The sequence below is a fragment of the Meles meles genome, chromosome 12, assembly GCF_922984935.1.
Source record: "Meles meles chromosome 12, mMelMel3.1 paternal haplotype, whole genome shotgun sequence".
Classification (NCBI taxonomy): Eukaryota; Metazoa; Chordata; class Mammalia; order Carnivora; family Mustelidae; genus Meles; species Meles meles.
In genome coordinates, this window is record NC_060077.1 from 12,750,008 (window position 1) to 12,771,026 (window position 21,019).

At 41.1% G+C, this 21,019-nt stretch overlaps 1 protein-coding gene across 8 annotated transcripts in view; it reads left to right on the top strand.

Annotated features, from left to right (window-relative positions):
- Positions 1–11,957: 11,957 nt before the first annotated feature.
- ANAPC7 (anaphase promoting complex subunit 7) overlaps positions 11,958–21,019 on the top strand; it is a 42,983-nt gene continuing 33,921 nt past the window's right edge. For 7 of the 8 annotated variants that reach the window (XM_046024661.1, XM_046024666.1, XM_046024664.1 and 4 more), the window contains exons 1-3: positions 11,958–12,140; positions 16,413–16,599; positions 20,106–20,225. In XM_046024661.1, the coding sequence (XP_045880617.1) occupies positions 12,040–12,140; positions 16,413–16,599; positions 20,106–20,225 (408 nt within the window). In that variant the 5' untranslated portion in view covers positions 11,958–12,039. Of the gene's footprint in view, positions 12,141–16,412; positions 16,600–20,105; positions 20,226–21,019 lie in introns of those variants that run through there. The other variant, XM_046024669.1, reaches the window with a different exon arrangement.

Here is a 21,019-nt window from a genome sequence, read left to right on the forward strand (position 1 = left end):
GCAATAAGGGTTCTTTCTCCATGTTCTCACCAACAGTTGTTACTTTATAGCTATCTGAGTTGTCACAAAGCAATTATCTCATTGTGGTTTCAATTTGTACTTTCCTACCAATGTTGAGCATCTTTTCATGTGGCTATTGGCCATTTACGTATCTTCCTTGGGAAAATGTTTATACAAATTTGCCCATTTTTTTTTAATATTTTATTTATTTGACAGAGAGAAATCACAACTAGGCAGAGAGGCAGGCAGAGAGTGAGGAGGAAGCAGGCCCCATGCGGAGCAGTGAGCCCGATACGGGGCTTGATCCCAGGACCCTGGGATCATGACCTGAGCCGAAGGCAGAGGCTTTAACCCACTGAGCCACCCAGGCGCCCCGCCCATTTTTTTACTTGAATTATTTATCTTTTGTCGAGTTGTAGGAGTTCCTTATATGTATTCTGAATACTAGGCCCTTATCAGATGTATGATTTGCAGAAATTTTCCCCCATTTCTGTAGGGTTTTTTCACTTTCTTATGTCCTCTGAAGCACAGAGGTTTTTGTTTTGTTTTAAAGATTTTATTTTGTTTTGTTTTGTTTTAAAGATTTTATTTTCCCTAGCTTACTTCATTAAAAGAATATAGTTTAAAATGCATACACAAAATATATCTTTTTTTTTTTAAGATTTTATTCATTTATTTGACAGATAGAGATCACCAGTAGGGAGAGAGGCAGGCATAGAGAGAGGAGGAAGCAGGCTCCCTGCCAAGCAGAGAGCCCAATGCGGGGCTCAATCCCAGGCCCCTAGGATCATGACCTGAGCGAAAGACAGAGGCTTTAACCCACTGAGCCACCCAGGCGCCCCCACAAGATATATCTTAATTGACAGTTTATGGTATTGGTAAGGCTTCCAGTCCACAGTAGGCAATTAGTAGTTAAGTTTTTTGGGAGTCAAAGTTATACACAGATTTTTGACTTGGGGTGGGGGGAACCAGTGCCCCTAACCCCCATGTTTTTCAAGGGTCAGCTGTATTTCTATTTTGGTTTTATGGGTCATTATGTAATTTTAATGTATGAGTTAAATGTACTTGAGCCATCTTGTTCGCTGAAAATCTGAGTTATGGACGAAGTGTGAATTTCACATACCCAGGAGTATGGGTATGTAAAAACATACTCCACAGATACATGAAAGCCAAAAGAGTGTTTTTACTGGGTTGTGTTTTTGTTTTATATTTCAAATTGTTATCTAAAATCAGATTCCAAGGTACATGCATGGTTAAGTGTCTGCCTTTGGCTCAAGTCCTAGGATTGAGCCCCTCTTTGGGCTCCCCTGCTCAGCCTGGGAGTCTGCTTCTCCCTCTCCCTCTGTCCCTCCTCGTGTTATCTCTCTCACTCACTCTCTCAAATAAGTGAATAAAACCTTAAAGAAATTAAATTAAAATCAAATCAGATTCGGCATTTGGGTTTGAACTTCTGTTACAAACTCAGACACATGTCAGAAAGAAAGCAAGCCACAGTGATTCAATATCAAGATTATTCATATCAAGGTTTATTTAAAACAGAAGAGTTTTTGTTTGGTTTGTTTTTTGTTTTTTTTTTTAATTGTGGAACCTTTGTGATAGCAGCCACTCACCATGATGCCTGTTCCTTTAGTGTCAGCAGGGGAATCGCAGACAATATGAGCTAAAACCTGGCTTCTAAAACCTTTCCATTGGTGCTATATTTTGTAGGAGTTTTGTTTTGTTCTGTTTTTTAATGCACCTGAGAGAACATTCTCCAAAGAATCCAGAATAAATTATACATGAAGGGTAGCTTAGTGAGTTTTAAAATAGAGCTTTCATCAAAATGTAATACCAGCATTAACAGAAGATTGTTACAAGGTATGCATGGCTCTTTAGGGAAGGCAGTTTTGTAATAATTATATATTTTTTTCTTTTTAAAATTGTGTCAGGGGGGCGCCTGGGTGGCTCAGTGGGTTAAAGCCTCTGCCTTCGGCTCAGGTCATGATTCCAGGGTCCTGGGATCGAGCCCCGCATCGGGCTCTCTGCTCAGCAGGGAGCCTGCTTCCTCCTCTCTCTCTGCCTGCCTCTCTGCCTACTTGTGATTTCTGTCTGTCAAATAAAAAAAAAAAATTCTTTAAAATTGTGTCAGAGTTTTAAATGTTCATCCTTTGTGATCCAGCAATCAACTTTAAGCTTTGTTGAATCCTGAAACGCACACCCACACACCTGGAGTCATCTTTTCATAGAGAATGGGACGAATTGTGGTACCTCCATAAAATGAAATATGCAGCCATTAAAAATAATAAAAGATTCTAACTATCCTGTCATGGGAAAATATATATACTTCATTGAGTCAAAAAAAAGGGGGGGGGGCAGCATTATAGTGTGATTCCATCTTTATTGATTTAATTGTATGTACTTTGGGAAAAACTATGGGAGCACATACACCAAACCATAAACAGTAATTATCTTGGGACAGAAGCAAAATTACAAAGACCTGTCCCTTTCAAGTCATACATACTGTAATTCAGTCACATATGAATTACCTTCATAAGGGCGAGGGGACAACTACTTTTATTTTAATTGATAAAAAATGAAATAGTAGAAAAAATTAACATTAGCCCAAAACAGGCTAAGGACAACAGTCACCTTGTCTTTTTTTTTTTTTTTAAGATTTTATTTGTTTATTTGACAGAAAGAGAGAGAGATCACAAGTAGGCAGAGAGAGAGGGGGAAGCAGGCTCCCTGCTGAGCAGAGAGCCTGACTCGGGGCTTGAACCCAGGACCCTGAGACCATGACCTGAGCTGAAGGCAGAGGCTTAACCCACTGAGCCACCCAGGTGCCCTCACCTTGTCTCTTCTTCAGCATCCTGTTCACATTTATCATTTTAATATGCCACTAATTACTATCAGATGTGTAGAAAGATTACATGAAAATACTTGAAGATTTTATGAGAATTACCTTTTCTTGAGAATTATTTTATTTTGCATTTTCCTTTTCTCCAAAATTATCAGTCCTGAAGACCTTAATGAGTTCAGAGCTGTGTCCAGAAAGTGATGTGATACTGTTACACCGAAAGCCATTTGGTTTGTTTCTCCCTTCATTTTGTTTATAGAAATTTGGAAGAGCATTCCATTAGGAGAGAATAATTTTAAGGTTACATCTGTTCCATGTTGATCTTGAGATAAATCATGAGTCGTGATTTTCCTCTTTGCTTTTTACATGGCAGCTCCAATTTGCAGGTAATCTGGCAGTGTGCTAAACACTTTACATTTTAAAATCCCATTTAACCCTTGCAAGAACTGTTGGGGGCACTTACAAGTACTCTCCCCTTTCCCAGGGGAAGAACCTGAAGCATACAGAAATTAGATAACTTGGGGCACCTGGGTGGCTCAGTGGGTTAAAGCCTCTGCCTTCAGCTCAGGTCATGATCCCAGGGCCCTGGGATCAAGCCCCGCATCGGGCTCTCTGCTCAGCAGGAAGCCTGTTTCCTCCACTCTCTCTCTTTGCCTGCCTCTCTGCCTACTTGTGATCTCTGTCAAATAAATAAATAAAATCTTAAAAAAAAAAAAAAGTAAATATGAACTCTGCTCTCCAAGACCTTAACCATCTGATGAGAAATGTGTATAAGAAAATAGAACCGAAAAACACAGAGATTGGCTGGACTGCCTAGCACTATAGAAGCTCAGAGAAAGGACAGGCTGTTATCGCTAAGGTCCATTGGAGAAGATTTCATGTAGATGGCATTTACCTGATCTCACTCAGAACAAGTAAGCCAGATTGGGCAGGCCTGATGAGAAAAATGTATCCCGAGCCAGCCGCTTGACATGACCAAGCCTGCCGTGAAGGAAACCTTAGGGCGAAGATTATGGTAGGGAAGCAGCTGTCTTAGCAGGAGGTATCTTTCACATTTTTGAGAGCCAGGATCAAGCATAGACCTTTAAACTTTATTCTCTTAGGAAGACAACAGGACAGATTCTTCATGCCAGGGCACCATTTTGCTTTAATCTACCACCATGAGAACCATTTGCATGACCAACCATCACTTTTCCTGCTCTTGTTTTCTTTCCAAATCATTCCACAGTTTCTGCACTTGACTTTCAGGTGCTTTTCTTTCTTTCTTTTTTTCTTTCTCTCTCTTTCTTTCTTTCTTCTTCCTTTCTTTTTTGAGGGAGAAGGTTGATTTAGTTTTCAACTCTCATCTCCTTTTTAAAAAAAAGATTAATTTATTTATTTATGAAAGAATGCACACATGTGCACATCTGCACGGGGTCAGGGAGGGCAAAGGGAGAGGGAGAGACGGTCCCAGGCTGACTCTGCGCTGAGTCCAGGCCCAAAGCCCAGAGCAGGGCTCGATCTCACAACCCTGAGATCAAGACCAGAGTGGAAAAAAAAAAGAGTTGGATGATTAACTGACTGCACCATCAAGGTGCCCTTCAAGTGCTTTTTTATTTTTATTATTTTTAAAGATTTTATTTATTTATCTGATGGAGAGAGAGATCACAAGTAAGCAGAGTGGCAGGCAGAGAGAGGGGGGAAGCAGGCTCCCCGCCGAGCTGAGAGCACAAGGCAAGGCTCCATCCCAGGATCCTGAGATCACGACCCAAGCCAAAGGCAGAGGCCCAACCCACTGAGCCACCCAGGCACCGCAAGTGCTTTATAAAAATAGTTTTATTGACATATTTAAATTTTATATAATTCACCCACTTGAAATATACAAGTCAATGGTTTTTAGCATGTTACATTAATTTTTTAAAAGATTTTATTTATTTACTTATTTATTTGTCAGAAAGAGAAAGAGAGAGTACAAGCAGGCAGAGTGGCAGGCAGAGGCAGATGGAGAAGCAGGCTCCCTGCTGAGCAAGGACCCTGGGATCATGACCCGAGCCGAAGGCAGCTTAACTGACTGAGCCACCCAGGCGTCCCATTAATTTTTTTTTTATTTTTATATATAACATAAAATCATCCATTTTAGCCATTTAAGAGTGTAATTTGGTGACATTAATTACACTAATAATGTGCAACCATCACCACTATTTCCAAAACTCTGTACCCATTAAACAATAACCCCCTGTTCCCCTTCCTCTCATTCCCTGGTAACCTCTTACCTACTTTCTGTCTCCTAATTTGCTTATTCTAGATATTTCATACAAGGGGAATCATACAATATTTGTCCTTTTGTGACTGGGTTCTTTTACTTAGCATGATGATTAAGGGGTGCATCTATATGTAACATGTATCAGAACTAAATCTCTTTTTATGGCTGAATAATAATCCATTGTATGGATGGACACATTTTTGTTTATCCGGTCATCTGTTGGTGGGTTGTCTCTACTTTTCCGCCATTATGAATAATGCTGAAATGAACATCAGTGTGTAGGTATTGGTTCAAGTTTTTGTTTCTTAGGGTGCTTTATTTTTTTTAAGGTTTATTTATTTATTTGTCAGAGAGAGAGAGCACAAGCAGGCAGAGTGGCAGTCAGAGGCAGAGAGAGAAGCAGGCTCCCCGCTGAGCAAGGAGCCCGATGTGGGGCTTGATCCCAGGACCCTGGGATCATGACCTGAGCCAAAGGCAGCCACTTAACCCACTGAGCCACCCAGGCGCCCCTACATTTACATTTTTAAGCAGAGTGATGAGAGGATAAAATCAGGATTTGTATAAGATTGAGTTAATTACATTATACTAGATGGATTGGAGGTAAGAAGATGGGAGAGAGAGATACCAGGGAGTAAGAAGTTTTATTAATGGTCCTGATATAAGGTTTTAGTTGGGAATGCAAGAATAAGGAGAGATTTGAAAGACATTCTTTTTTTTTTTTCTTAAGATTTTATTTATTTGACAGAGAGAGAGAGAGAGAGAGAGAGAACACAAGTAGGCAGGGAGACAGGCAGAGGGGACAGGAGAAGCAGGGTCCCGGCCGAGCACAGAGCCCAATGTGGAGCTCAATCCCAGGACCCTGAGATCATGACCTGAGCCAAAGGCAGAGGCTTTAACCCACTGAGCCACACAGATGCCCCTTGAAGGACATTCTAAAAGAGAATTCTACTACACTGGATTTAAACAGCTAAAGGTTAGGGTGAGGTTTTGAGTTTAGTTGACTTGAAAAATAGCAGTGACTTTCATGAAAATAGGTTGAGCGACAATAACTTATCACCCAAACTCGGGTGGTAAAAGAGCGTGCTATGGTTAATTCTTTTGGGACAGGGGACATAAACTGGGATTGTCCTGAGGACTTGGGCTTGGAGTCCTTTGGAAGAGAAGTGGGAGGTGAGTTTAATTCCAAGCACACTGAATTTGAGAGGGCAGCTGATGGCCTGGGTGAAATCCAGCAGCAATTACAAATACACGTGAAAGATCAGAAATAGAAGTGAAGACATCTAGTGGAATTGACAAGTAGAATCTGATCTCTGGGACAAATCAGCAGTTTTGAATCAGGAAGATGGAAGGAATCAGCAGAGAATCAGTCTACAGTTGGTGAGAATGAAAGGTTGGTCAATAAAGCTTGGGAGTCAGAGAAGTTCTTGGAGGGGGTTGTTAATAATATTGAAATCGACAGGAAACTTTATTTTATGGCAGTTGAACGCTGACTGGGGCAAGCTCTCTTGATTTTGCATTTGTGTTTGAATGAGTTCATTGTTCCAGCCTTACTTTTCTGACCATTTCATAAATAAGATGGACACCTTAGAACCCCAGAATATTCCCTTGCCAGCCACTTTTACTGAAAAGGGGGAAAATCATTTGGAAAGAGTGTGCTATGCATTCCCTCTAAATTCATTGACCTGAAGTTACTTTTCCACTTAAAAGGAAGGCTGTCACTGCCAGGAGACACTTAAGGGATGTTAAGTAATGTTTCCCTTAGAGCAATTTACAAGTGTTGTGTTTTTCCCTTGTACAAAAGACAGATCTAAGAAAAATGTCTAATGCAGCTGGGAAAGATTTTCATTCTTGGACTGCTGAACATTTAGAAATGAAATTAAGTGGAGCAGAACATTTACATTTATAAATTGTCCCTCTAATGTATCTGATTCAACACTCCCCTTATCCATGGTATCCACATCTTTAAGCATCTAAACAGCTTACCTCAAAGTTCAGGGTCAGCTGTGTAACTGTTCACATCAACTAGCATCCCGGAGCCTCAGTTTCCTCACCAAAAAACTGGAGATTAAAAGTGAGATGACTAGGGGTGCCTGGGTGGCTCAGTGGTTAAGCCTCTGCCTTCAGCTCAGGTCATGATCTCAGGGTTCTGGGATTGAGCCCCACATTGGGCTCTCTGCTTAGCGGGAGCCTGCTTCCCCCCCGTCTCTGCTTGCCTCTCTGCCTACTTGTGATCTCTCTCTGTCAAATAAATAAATTTAAAAAAATAAATGAGATGACTTCTAAAGTCCCCTCCAGTTCCAAAATTATCATTTTAGAAGATGATTCCATAAGAAGGAAGAGGCCTGGTCCCCTTGGGTCTCTTGAGTGTCCCAAGTAAGTTTAACGTTATACATGTTTTTTAAATAATATTAAAATCAGTGTGATCTGACTCTTTTTTTAAAGATTTAATTAGTTGAGAGAGAGAGAAAAAAAAAAGCATCCACATAAGTGCGGGGGATGAGGAGGGGGGAGAGGGAGAGAGGATCCCAAGCAGACTCCTTGCTGAGAGTGGAGCCTGATGTGGGGCTGATCCCACAATCCCAAGATCACCAAGCCAAAGCCAAGAGTTGGAAGCTCAACTGACTGCACCACCCAGGTACCCCAGTATATTCTGACTTTTATTAGGTTAATGGAACTTGACCATGAATCTATCTTACTTTGGGCTGATTTTTAAAATAACTGTAGGTGTGCATGGGTGGCTGTTAAGCATCTGCCTTCCACTTGGGTGGCGATCTGGGGGTCCTGGGATCGAGCCCCACATCTGGCTTCTGGCTCGGCCAGGAGCCTGCTTCTCCCTCTCCCTCTGCCTGCTGCTCCTCCTACTTGTGCTCTGCTCTCCCTCTGTCAAATAAATATATAAAATCTTAAAAAAAAAAAGGATTGTAAAAAAAAAAACTTCTAAAGAGGATTCTCCTTTACTTCTTTCTTTTTCTCTATAAATATTTTGCTTTGTGCACTCTTTCTGTGAGTTTGCCAGCTGCACAGGTGTATTTTAGTACTCTTTCTTTAAGAAATTATCAACTTTTCTCCTTCCAGGGATATGTGCTGACTCGTTCCTGTCAATATATAAACAAGTTAGTTCTCCTTTCTTAAAATCCTCTCTTTATTCTACACCCCCCTCCCCCACTACCTATTTCCTCCTTCCCTTTACAGCCAGGTTTTCTCAACCTCAACTTCGACATTTTAGACTTGATATTTAAATTTCTGCTCCACATTATTGTGGGGGTCTGTCCTGTGCATTTCAGGATGTTTAGCAACAATTCTGGCTTCTACCCCCAGATGCCACTTGCACCCCCCCTCAAAAAAAAGGTCTGCAGACATTAGCAAATTTTACCCTAGAGGCAAAATTCCCCCCACTTGAGAACACTGCTCTGCAGCAAAGGAAAGCTCTATCTCTAGGGTCTTCACCTTTATCTCCTCCCATCCCCTCTTGACCACTCCCCTACTGAAATGTTGTCAAGGTCCTCAGTGACCTTCATGCTGTTAACCTGATGGCCGTTTCTCATCATCTTCCTTAACCTCTCACTAGCACTTTATGAATACACAATTGATTATTCTCACCTTCTTGGAACCATAGCCTTCATTTGGATTCCAGAACACCCCTGTCTGCATTGGCTGTTCCTTCTCAGTCTCTTTCGCTGGTTTTTCCTCTTCTCTCTCACCACCTAATGCCAGGATGCCCCAGGGTTAACTGTGTGCTGAAGCCAGTTATGTTTTGTTTCGTTTTTATTTTTTTTAAAGATTTATTTATTTATTTATTTGTCATAGAGAGAGCACATGCAGGCAGAGTGGCAAGCAGAGGCAGAGAGAGAAGCACACTCCCCACTGGACAAGGAGCACGATGCGGGACTTGATCCCAGGACCCCGGGATCATGACCTGACCTGAAGGCAGACAACGCTTAACGACTGAGCCACCCAAGCATACCTAGCTGTGGTCTTAATTACAAAATATTTCAAATGTATTAAACAGTATAACAGCAGGCATTTGTATGGGTTTACAATTTACATTGTAAACCCATAAACATAAAAAGTAAATTTACATTTACTGTATGCTAGCCATTATTCTAAGTGTGTTAGATACCATGATGTATCTAGCATGTCTGACACCAAGAACAGGTCAAATTTTTACATCCTCTCCATTTCTTTCTTCTTTTGGGGGGTAAACTTTATTTATTTACTTTTTAGAGATTAAAAAAAAAGATTTTATTTATTTATTTGACAGACAGAGATCACAAGTAGGCAGAGAGACAGGCAGAGAGACAAGGCAGAGAGGGTGGGGCGGAAGCAGGCTTCCCGCTGAGCAGAGATCCTGATGTGGGGCTCAATCCCAGGACCCTGAGATCATGACCAGAGCAGAGGGCAGAGACTTTAACCCACTGAGCCAGCCACGCATGCCTACACTTTATTTTTTAGAGCAGTTTTAGTTTCCAAGCAAAACTGAGTGGGATATACAGAGAGTTCTCATTTACCCTCTCTCCCCCACATGCACAGCCTCCACACCGTCAACATCACACACCACCGTGGTACGTTGTTACAACTGACATAACTACGTTGACACATCACTATCACCCAAAGCCCATAGCTTATTGTTAGATTTCCCTGACTCTTGTACATTCTGAGTTTTGATAAATGTGTAATGATATATGGGCCACTACAGTATCATATAGAAGTTTCACTGCCTTAAAAAATCCCCTCTGCTCCACCTATTCCTCCCGCCCTCCCAAATCCTGGCAACCAATGATCTTTTCATTGTCCTCAGTTTCATCTTTTCCAGAAATGTCATGTAGTTAGAATCACAGTATGGAGCCTTTTCAGATTGGCTTCTTCCACCTAATAGTATGAATTTATATTTCCTCCATGTCATTTCACAGCTGTGCTGCAGCAATTGACAAATCTGTTTATACTGCTTATGGAACACAAATAAGCAAAGATGATCAGTTTTTTTTTAAGAATTTATTTATTTATTTGACAGACAGAGATCACAAGTAGGCAGAGAGGTAGGCACAGAGAGAGAGGAGGAAGCAAGTTCCCTGCTGAGCAGAGAGCCTGATGCGGGACTCAATCCCAGGACCATGTCCTGAGACCATGACCTGAGTCGAAGGCAGAGGCTTAACCTACTGAGCCACCCAGGCGCCCAAGATGATCAGTTTTGAGTCATTGACAAACTTGTAGAAACTGTATCATTCATTTCTTTACCAATCCAATATGTAGGATAAAAGTTCTTAAAATACATGTTTTTGTAATTTAAAAAGTGTTCATCTCTTACCCTTTGTACTGTAATACTGCTTTTATTTTTAATTAAAAAATTTGCTGGCATCTTTATTTTTTCTTCAATGGACCACAAACTAGCACCATATTTAGATGAAGTTTAAAGTTTAATAAGATAATACTTTCTGTTTCTTTTCTGGCTATTACTAGTTATTTCATTTCAGGATTATTACTGAAAGTACTTTTTCTTAACAGAGAGGTGATGGTCAAGAGAATGAAAAGACAAATCACAGACTGGGAGCAAATATTTATAAAACATATATCTGGGCGCACCTGGGTGGCTCAGTGGGTTAAGCCGCTGCCTTCAGCTCAGGTCATGATCTCAGGGTCCTGGGATGAGTCCCGCACCGGGGATCTGCTTCTCTCTCTCTCTCTCTGCCTGCCTCTCTGCCTACTTGTGATCTCTCTGTCAAATAAAGAAATAAAATCTTTAAAAATATATATATCTGATAAAGAACTGCTACTGAAGATATGCAAAGAACCCTTAAAACTCAACAATAAGAGGGGCGCCTGGGTGACTCAGTGGGTTAAAGCCTCTGCCTTCTGGTCAGGGTCCTGGGATCCAGCACCGCATCAGGTTCTTTGCTCAACAGAGAGCCTGCTTCCCCCTCCCTCCCTGCCTGCTTCTGCCTACTTGTGATCTGTCAAATAAATAAAATCTTAAAAACAAAAACAAAAACAAAACGACTCAATGGGAAGAAAACGAACAACCCAGGGACACCTGGCTGACTTAGAAGAGCATGCAACTTTTGATCTTGGGGTTGTGTTTGAGCCCCACGTGGGGTATAAAGAGTACCCAAATAAAACTTTTTTAAAATAGAAGAAAAAGACATGAACAACCCAAATTTTAAAAATGGGCTAAAGATCTGAGTAAATACCTCACCAAATATAATCTATAGATAGCAAATAGGAAGCTCAACCTCATACGTCATTAAGGAATTGCAAATTAAAACATTAAGTTACTACTACACAGATATTAGGATGCCTAAAACCCAGCCTAGCCTTTATTCACTCTGAGCTCGTGAGTCATTTTAAAGGGTAAAAATATGCCCTTTGCACTCAAGGATTCTATGCACAGGGTGAAGTCTCGTTCTTACAGGAACACAGAACACCTGAGAGAAGGGGGCGTGGTGCCTTCAGCCTAGTGCGCAAGCCCGACTGTAAAAGCAGTTAGGACTGCCCCTAGCGCCTGATTAAAAATATTTAACTTCAGCAGTTGCAAATACCCCTAAATATATTGAATTATTTATGGTAAGTGACCATGCGTTTTTATTAATTTTTGAGACAGAAATTTCTCTCCGAGACTTATTTCAATTGAGCATGTATTCATACTGAAGTGCCTTTTGCCCCCACCCCCCTGAGAGTCCTCAATAAAGTTTGCAGCTTAGAGAGACATCACATTAGCTAAAACAAAACAAAATAAAACAAAACAAAACCTCACAACCAAATCATTTCACTTCATAGGGTACCTGGGGAATGAACGGAGTCTTTTTTTCCCCCTCAGGCACTTCAGTAGTTGCCTGTTTTCCTGGGGGCGGTGCCACTTGTGGACCTCATGGACCCCGGCGAGGCCGCCATTTTGGAGTCTTCCCTAAGGACCTTCTACCGGCTTTTCGCGCCGCTGCCGCCGCTGCCCGCGGCCTTGCCGGGCAGGATGAATGTGATAGACCACGTGCGAGACATGGCGGCCGCGGGACTGCACTCTAACGTGCGGCTCCTCAGCAGCTTGTTACTTACAATGAGTAATAACAACCCGTGAGTTGAGGCGGGGAGCGGCCTGGGGCTGAGGAGAAAGCGGCGCGGGTTTGGGAGCGGGGTGTGAGGGGGCCTGGGAACTGGCGGGAAGGAGCGACCGCGGGCCTCAGCTGAGGCTTCGGGGTCAGTGACGGCATCGTCGGGCGGAGCCGATGTAGGAACGCAAGTTGACTAACTCTGCGCTGTACCATACGTTGAGATGAGCTCCCTGAGGGGGAGGTGGCGAGCGGCGGCTTCGAGAAATGGAAGGCGGAGGCCATGGGGACGAGCCTGGCTAGGGTTTCCCGAAAGTTGTGAGCGGAGGGTTTCCTGAGGCACCTGTCGCCGAGCACCGCGACTGTCACTCCTCTGGACCGACTTCTCTCTTCCCGTCTCTTTTCCCGAAGAACGTTTTCTCGCTCGCCGCAATCCAGGAGGCCCACCCAGTCTTGTACCTTCGCCCCCATCTGAGATGGACTTTTCCCCTTGAGTGTGTCAGAAGGGTCCACGTTCTGGCCTCCAAAACCCCTGAAAATGGGAGACTCCTTTGATGGGCGGGAGTGGTGCCCTTTTAAGGACACGCAGGGCGCCTTTCTTGCTTTCAGAGCCGCCGTTTATTAACTCTAATGAGGGCTGCAGCACAGGGCTGTTTGCATCGTCGAGTGCCCGTTGCTTCCCTGCTTACATTCCTTCGTTGTACTTAAAATTCCTTCCCATGGCCTCGGAGGCCAAACATTTTTCTCCCTGACCTCATTTCATGCCCTTAGCTCACTGTACTTTGGCGTTGCAAGCAGTTCCTTCTGTTACTTGAACCCACCAGGCTCGTTCTTAACTCAGGGCTTTGCGTTTCCTGTTTGTCTTGGAGCCCTCCTTGTCAACGATCTATATCCTCCGTCAGGTTTCAGCTCAGCTATTCCCTCCTAGGGAACAGCTTCTGTAACTGAGAATTGCCCCCTTACCCTCGCTGTTCCATCCCTTTGCCCTGTTCTGTATTCTGCCTCACTCTTTCAGGTGTGCAGGAGTGTTAATTCTATCGATATACTTTGAAATGATCACAATAAGTCTAGTTAACATCCATCACCACATGGTTAAACTTTTTTTCTTGTGGTGATAACTTTTAATGATTTTATTGTTACTGATTTGAGAGAGGGAGAGGGAGTGAGTGAGTGAGTGAGTGAGTTCATGGGGAAGAGCGAAGGGAGAGGGACAGGCAGACTGCACTGAGCCCAGAGTCCAGATTGGCTGATGTCACAGCCCAGAGATCATGACCAGGGCAGAAATCCAGAGTCTGATGCCCAACCAATTTAGCCACCTAAGCCGCGGAGAACTTTGAGATCTGTATTCTGCATCCCTCTTAACACCTAAGGCGGCCAGCTCAGTGCCTTTTTGCAGTGAGCACTCACGTGTTTATTGAATGTGCTAAGGAAGTATGTACAACCTTAGGGAGATAAAGCTGTCCAAATTTACACATTTAGTAAGTGGAGGAGCCATGATGTCTGGGCTTTGGTCCTTCTGATTTTGAAAACTTCAAAATTTGATTGACCCACCACAGTCTGCTACTTCTAAGTGGCATAATTGAATTTTCTACTCAGGGTGGACCCATTTGGATTTGGCGTGCTCTAGAAGCTGTCTCGGTCAGAAAGGAGAAGCCCCTTAATTGAGTGCCTGTAATGCAGCTGCTGCTGCTCTCTTATTTCCACTAGTGTACTTCTGGACCTCACTATGTGAGACCCATCATTTCACCACCATCCACTTAGTGTTGACAGTAAGGAGCCCTGGCCTATTTCAGCCTTCTCTGTTTATTCTGGAGCCTTTCACTTGGTTTTGAGTGATTGGTCAAGGCACACTCCATCATTGGGAATTTGTATACCAGTTAGTCATTACTCTTGGTTCTTGAAAATGTTCCAGGATAATAGCAGTTTAATCCTCTGACTCGGCTTAGCCCATATTTCTTTCTATTAGGTTAAACTGGCATTTTCCTAGCTCTAGGGAGGTCAGTTTAAATTCTCACCTTTACCGTGTATTATTAGATGTTCTTATTGAATTAGCAAAATACACAGTAAGAAAAATTCAAACAGTATGGAAGAGGTATGCATGTAAGTGTCTGTCTGTCCCTGAGTCTTGAACCTCACCCCACCATTTCCATTCTCCAGAGGCAACAACCAGTAACAGTTTCTCCTGTATCATTCCGAAGACCATTTATGGGTGCATAAGTAGACATGTGTTATAGTATATAAATATCTCAGTGCTTTCTCTGAGTGTAGTAATATTTTCTGTTAAATCTTATTTCTCAGTAAATATGTAGAATCAGAGTTGGAAGAGATCCTAAGTATCTGGACTATACCTTTAGTCCTTGAATTTCCTTCATAATTTTATATCCTATGTTTAGCCTAGCTATCCTTTTTTTAGATTAAAAAAATTAAGATAAAATTGACATACCATTAGATTCATTCTTTCAAAGAATACATTTCTGTGGTTTTGAGTATATTCACAGAGTTGTACAACTATCACCATATCTATTCCAAACATTTTCATTATCCCCAAAAGAAACCCCGTATCTAAACCCCATATCTATTAGTAAGCACCCCTAATCCCACTTCCTCCAGTCCCTGGCAGCCAGTAATCTCTGGTATCTATTTTTTTTTTTTTTTTTTTTTTAGGATTTTACTTATTTATTAGTCAGAGAGAGAGAGCACAGGCAGACAGAGTGGCAGGCAGAGGCAGAGGGCAAAGCAAGCTCCCTGCTGAGCAAGGAGCCCGATGTGGGAATCGATCCCAGGACTAGGATCATGACCTGAGCCGAAGGCAGCCGCTTAACCAACTGAGCCACCCAGGCGTCCCTCTGGTATCTATTCTTGAATGCCCTTCATTTGTTGACAATTAACTGTTTACAGATTTGACTGTGACTATTATTTCATTTTAAGTGGCTATAGCTTTCACCTGTCAAAGAAAAACGTGTAAATTCCTCTTAATTTGGCAGGAGTCAGGGCATTGAGGGAGGGGGCTGGAATTAGAGATTAAAAATATACGTTTCCTATTAAGAATGGTGGCCAGCTTGGAGGCACTTAATAATGGTTGTGAGCAGTGTTCAACATTAATGAAAAAGTTTTGAAACATTGTTTTACACTGTCTTTAAACTCCTGGGACTCAAGGAGATTAAAATTCTTTTAGTGTTAATAAAGTTTAGTTTTGGGGCGCCTGGGTGGCTCAGTTGGTTGGTTGGGCATCTGCCTTCGGATTGGGTCAACACTGATCCCAGGATCCTGGGATCGGGGCCATCTTGGGCTCCCTCCTTGGCAGAGAGTCTGCTTCTCCTTCTCATCCTCCCTCTATGCTCTCTATCTCAAAAAATAAATAAGAAGTCTTAAAAAAATTTTTTTAAAATAAAGTGTACTTTTGTATGTAAAATTAAAAAAACTTTCATCAAATAAGGCTAATCCTCTTTCTGTCCTACTCTATCCCATTGGCTTATCCTATTCTATTCTCATTCTTCAGTTTTTTATATTCCCATCTTCAGTATTTAAAGAATTTTCAGTTCCTTTGAAACCTGTTTTTGTTCAGCACTTTCCTAAAAAGGTGTCTAATCAGTGAGGTTTCACTTTTCCAGGTTCTTCAACCCTTCTTTGGTAGTATTAGTTAAACCATTGTGATTTCTCTCCTTTGTCTGTATTATGCTAAAAATCAGTGCTAATATAAGATAGTATGGATATATATCAAACTATTAAATTGAGAAGACTTTGATGGGGCCACTTGGGTGGCTTGGTTGGTTAAGTGTCCAACTCTGGGTTTTGGCTAGGTCATGATTTCGTGGTTGTGAGATTGAGCCCTGCACCAGGCTTCACACTAAGCATGGAACCTGCTTAAGATTCTCTTCCTCTCTTCTCACTCCACTTGTGTACGCTCGCACACGTGTGAGGACACACGCACTCTCTCTTTTTAAAAAAAGTAAAGAGGGTTTGGGCTAAAGGGGAGGAGATATATAACATTTCTCTTTGTATATCTGCATATTACTCAATTTTATTTAGAGTTATCATTACTTTTACAGTAAATAAAGGAGAAACGCATATTAAAACTAATTTAAAGCAGTTGCCTAGATGTGTTGACCATATTAGCATAGAGTACAATCCTCATGCCTCTCATTTTAGGGACTAGCACTTAAGGTACAATGACTTTTGTAAACTGTCATTACATAAGGGTTTATGCTAGACTTATATGGGTAGATACTAAGGAGGGTGTCTTATCTAACATTTCAAAATAACCCATGTAGGGGGGTATATTTTCTTTGTTTTCTAGTGAGTTATTCTCCCCATCTCAGAAGTACCAGCTTTTGGTGTATCATGCAGATTCTCTCTTTCATGATAAGGAATATCGGAATGCTGTGAGTAAGTATACCATGGCGTTACAGCAGAAGAAAGCCCTAAGTAAAACTTCAAAAGTGAGACCTTCAACTGGTAATTCTGCGTCTACTCCACAAAGTCAGGTAAACGGAGGTGGAAGTCTGATTTTTTTTTCCTTCGAGAGTGAGAGAGACTGAAACTTTACAAGACTGCTGATTAGATGTAGAGGATAGAAAAATAAGTAATTTTAAAGGGGAGCTGGAGAAACAAAGATGAAAAATTCACTCTGGATGAATCTAAAAATGGAGTTAAACAATTATATGGATTCACTGAAGTTCTGCATTGTTCCTTTTATACAATTTTCAGAATCTAAAGTTTTTAAAATTTAATGTACAACTTCATTTATTTTTAAGATTTTATTTATTTATTTATTTGACAGAGAGAGACAGTGAGAGAGGAACACAAGCAGGGGGAGTGGGAGAGGGAGAAGCAAACTCCCTCAGGACAAGACCCTAGGATCATGACTTAGCAGGAGGCAAATGCTTAACGACTGAGCCACCCAGGCGCCCCAGTACAACTTTTAAAATGTAACAATTTTTAGGATTGTGAGTCCTTAGGGAAATTTTTGGGAAATATTCTAAGAATTCTACAGTTTCAGTAACTTGATAATTAAATAAATGAAGGGGAAAATTGTAATTTTACAGAGTTCTCCGATTTGACAGGATTATCCAGTTGCTAGAAATTAATCTTAATAGACTCATGGGAGGTTTACAAGGTATATGATATAACCAATGCAGCTTTTTGCAGTTTGTAATAACAAGAAACTAGAAGCAAAAGTTTCCATCAGTGGGTTCTAGTTAGAGCATATCCATAAGATGGAATGTGATGGAACTATTACTTAAATGAAAAATGAGATAAGGTGGATGCTGGTTTGGAAAGAACTATGTATATTAGTAAGGAAAATGAGGTACGAAGAAATGTTTCAGTACTTTCTGTTTAAAGGGGATAGTTTATAGATTTATAAATATGTCCTGGTATATGCCTAATATACACACACACACGGGTAATATGCATGAAAGATTTTGCGTGTTTGAAGGAAAGCAGTTTCACAGTGGAAAGATTTAGGGAGAGGGAAACTTTTACCTTGCAATTTGTTTTGTTGTTGTTGTTGTTTTTAAAGTTTTTTTTTTTTTTTAGATTTTTATTTATTTATTTGACAGAGATCACAAGTAGGCAGAGAGGCAGGCAGAGAGAGTGAGAGGGAAGCAGGCTCCCTTCAGGGCAGAGAGCCCGACGCGGGACTCGATCCCAGGACCCTGAGATCATGACCTGAGCCGAAGGCAGTGGCTTAAACCACTGAGCCACCCAGGCGTCCTAAGTTTTTATTTATTATTTGACAGAGATCACAAGTAGGCAGAGAAGCAGGCAGAGAGAGAGTAGGAGGCAGGCTCCCTGCAGAGCAGAGAGCCCGATGCGGGGCTCAATCCCAGGACCATGGGATCATGACCTGAGCCGAAGGCAGAGGCTTTAACCCACTGAGCCACCCAGGCGCCCCTTACCTTGCAATTTGACCCTGTCTTTAAGTTTAAATTAAACGTGCAACCTATATTTAAAAGAAATGTCAGTAAAAATACATATATACATACATACAATAGAAGGAATGTCAGTAGAATGAACTGGGAGTGAAATTATGTTTTTTTCTACTTTTCCACATTTAAAAAAAACACAAATTAATGTACATTGTTGCTCTATTTTTTTTTTTAAGATTTTTATTTATTTATTTGACAAACAGAGATCACAAGTAGGCAGAGAGACTGGCAGAGAGAAGAGGAAACAGGCTCCCCGCAGACCAGAGAGCCCGATGCGGGGTTCGATCCCAGGACCCTGGGATCATGACCTGAGTTGAAGGCAGAGGCTTTAACCCACTGAGCCACCCAGGCGCCCCTAGTTGCTCTATTTTAAAGCCTCTAGATTTTCATCCTGTTGTCTTTTTTTTTTTTTTTGAGATTTTTATTTATTTATTTGACAGAGGTCACAAGTAGGCAGAGAGGCAGGCAGAGAGTGGAGGAAGCAGGCTCCCTGCTGAGCAGAGATCCCGATGCGGGGCTTGATCCCAGGACCCTGGTGTCATGACCTGAGCCGAAGGCAGAGGCTTTAACCCACTGAGCCACCCAGGCGCCCCCATCCTGTTGTCTCTTTATGTAAACCTTTGTTTTTTATTGTTACAGAGTTGACTGCCAGGATTTTCTGTTTTCTTTTATTTATTTTATTTTTGTTCATTTTATTTTAAAAATTTATTTGTTTGAGAGAGAGGGAGACAAGCACATTTCCCACTGAGCAGCAAACCTGGTGCCAGACTCTTAGCTGACTGAGCCACCTAGGCGCCCCTATTTTATGTTTTCAAAGTAATCTGTATGCCCAGTGTGGGGCTCAAACTCACAACCTCAAGATCAAGAGTTGCATTTCCACTGACTGAGCCAATGAGGTCCCTCCAGGATTTTCTGTTTTCTGGCACTGAATGGATGTCATGTATATTATTCACATAGGGTCATTCATAGAAGTAGCTAACTTTAGAGTTTTCAGTATGCCAAGCACCATGCTAAACCTTTTATGTTAATTAAATATATTTAATCTTTAAGGAATTTTTTTGACCTCACATTTTAAAATTTTTTAAGTTTTTGTTTTAATTCCAGTTAACCTTTACAGTATCATATTAGTTTCAGGTATACAGTACAGTAATTCAGCACTTACATACATCACCCTATTCTCATCACGACTTAATACTCATCGCCTATTTAACCCATTCCCTCACCTCCCTCCCCTCTGGTAATTATCAGTTCTCTATAATTAATCTTCAAGGAATTTTTAAAAAAATTAAGACACAGTGTCATAAAATTAACAATTCCAGAGGATTTTATCACCCTGGAAAATTCCCTGCCTGTTACCTCCTCTGTAACTTGCCTCTGGGAATTCACTAGCCCCTATGTCTCTATGGATTTGTATGTTCTGGTCATTTTGTATGAATGGAATCATAAATATGTGACCTTTTGTGTCTGGTTTCTTTTACTTTAGTATAATGTTTTCAAATTTGATCCATGTTATAGCATGACTCAGTTCTTCGTTCTTTTTATTGCCAAGTAATATTCCATTTCTATGGGGATGCCTGGGTAACTCAGTCAGTTAAGCAACTGCCTTTGGCTCAGGTTATGATCTCAGGGTCCTGGGATCAAGCCTTTAGTTGGACTTCCTACTCAGTGGGAAGTCTGCTTCTCCCTTTCTCTCTGCTCCTTCCCGCCCATTCGTGCTCACTCTTGCTCTCAAATAAATAAATCTTAAAAAAAAAATACAGCATTATTGGATATGCCATATTTCAGGTATTCATTAGTTGATGGACATTACTTCCCCCTTTTTGTCTGTCATAATGTTGGTATGGACATTTGTGTGCAGGTTTTTTAACTTAACTGACGGAGCCACCCAGGTGCCCCAACATTTGTGTGTAGGTTTTTGTGCAGACATAGGTTTTCAGTTCTCTTGGTTATATATGCAGGAGCAGAATTCCTGGTCATATGGTGACTCTGTGTATAACATTTTAAAGAACTGCCATACTGTTGAAGTAGTATTTTGAAGAAATGTTTTCATTGCCTCTTAGTGTCTTCCATCTGAAATTGAAGTGAAATACAAAATGGCTGAATGTTATACAATGCTAAAACAAGATAAAGATGCCATTGCTATACTTGATGGGATCCCTTCAAGACAAAGGACTCCCAAAGTAAGTTGAATTAACAATTTGTTACATAATATTCTCCTGCCGGGTCCTTCCAACCCACTTCCTCCATGTTTTCTCCATGCCTAGGGAGTCCATCTGAACATTTTACTCTTGACTCACTTTGTTCCCCTGTTAATGGAGTGGATGAGGTAGAGAGATAGAAGAATTACTTTCTTATGAACCCTGAAGATTCAGCTGATAAAAATGATAGCTGGAGAATACTACAAGTGTTCTTCATTCTTTGGTATTTCTTACCAGAGTAAATAATAATTTGCAAATGCTTCCAGGTGGTAATGGTTCTTTTTTAAAACCTCATCTTTTGCAGCTGTAGGTGTATGCAGATGCACCTACAGCATGATAATGATATTGATAATGTGAATGGAGCTGATCAGTCCTTTGTTTTAAAATCCAAGATTACAAGATCTCTATGTACTTATGTGTATGTGCGATATATATTTGTGTTTGATTTGGCAACATATTACAATCAATAGAATACCTTCTGCTGAAATCAAGAGATCTGGTATCTTGTCTGAGTTTAGGCCTTACAAGCTGTGAGCTGTGTAGTGTGAACTTGGGCAAGTTACCAATCTGAACTTTACTTCTTTTAATTTATAAAATGAGGTTAATAATACTTTTCTCTGCTGACCTTTGGAAAATAAATAAGTTCATATGTGAAAGAGTACTTTTTAAAATACTATTCTGTAAGGAGTATCATATCGGGTAACTTTGATTACAGTTTGTTTTGAGTTAAGGTTAGACGAACAGTGAGAATCCTTGCTCTTAGTATTGAATTCACA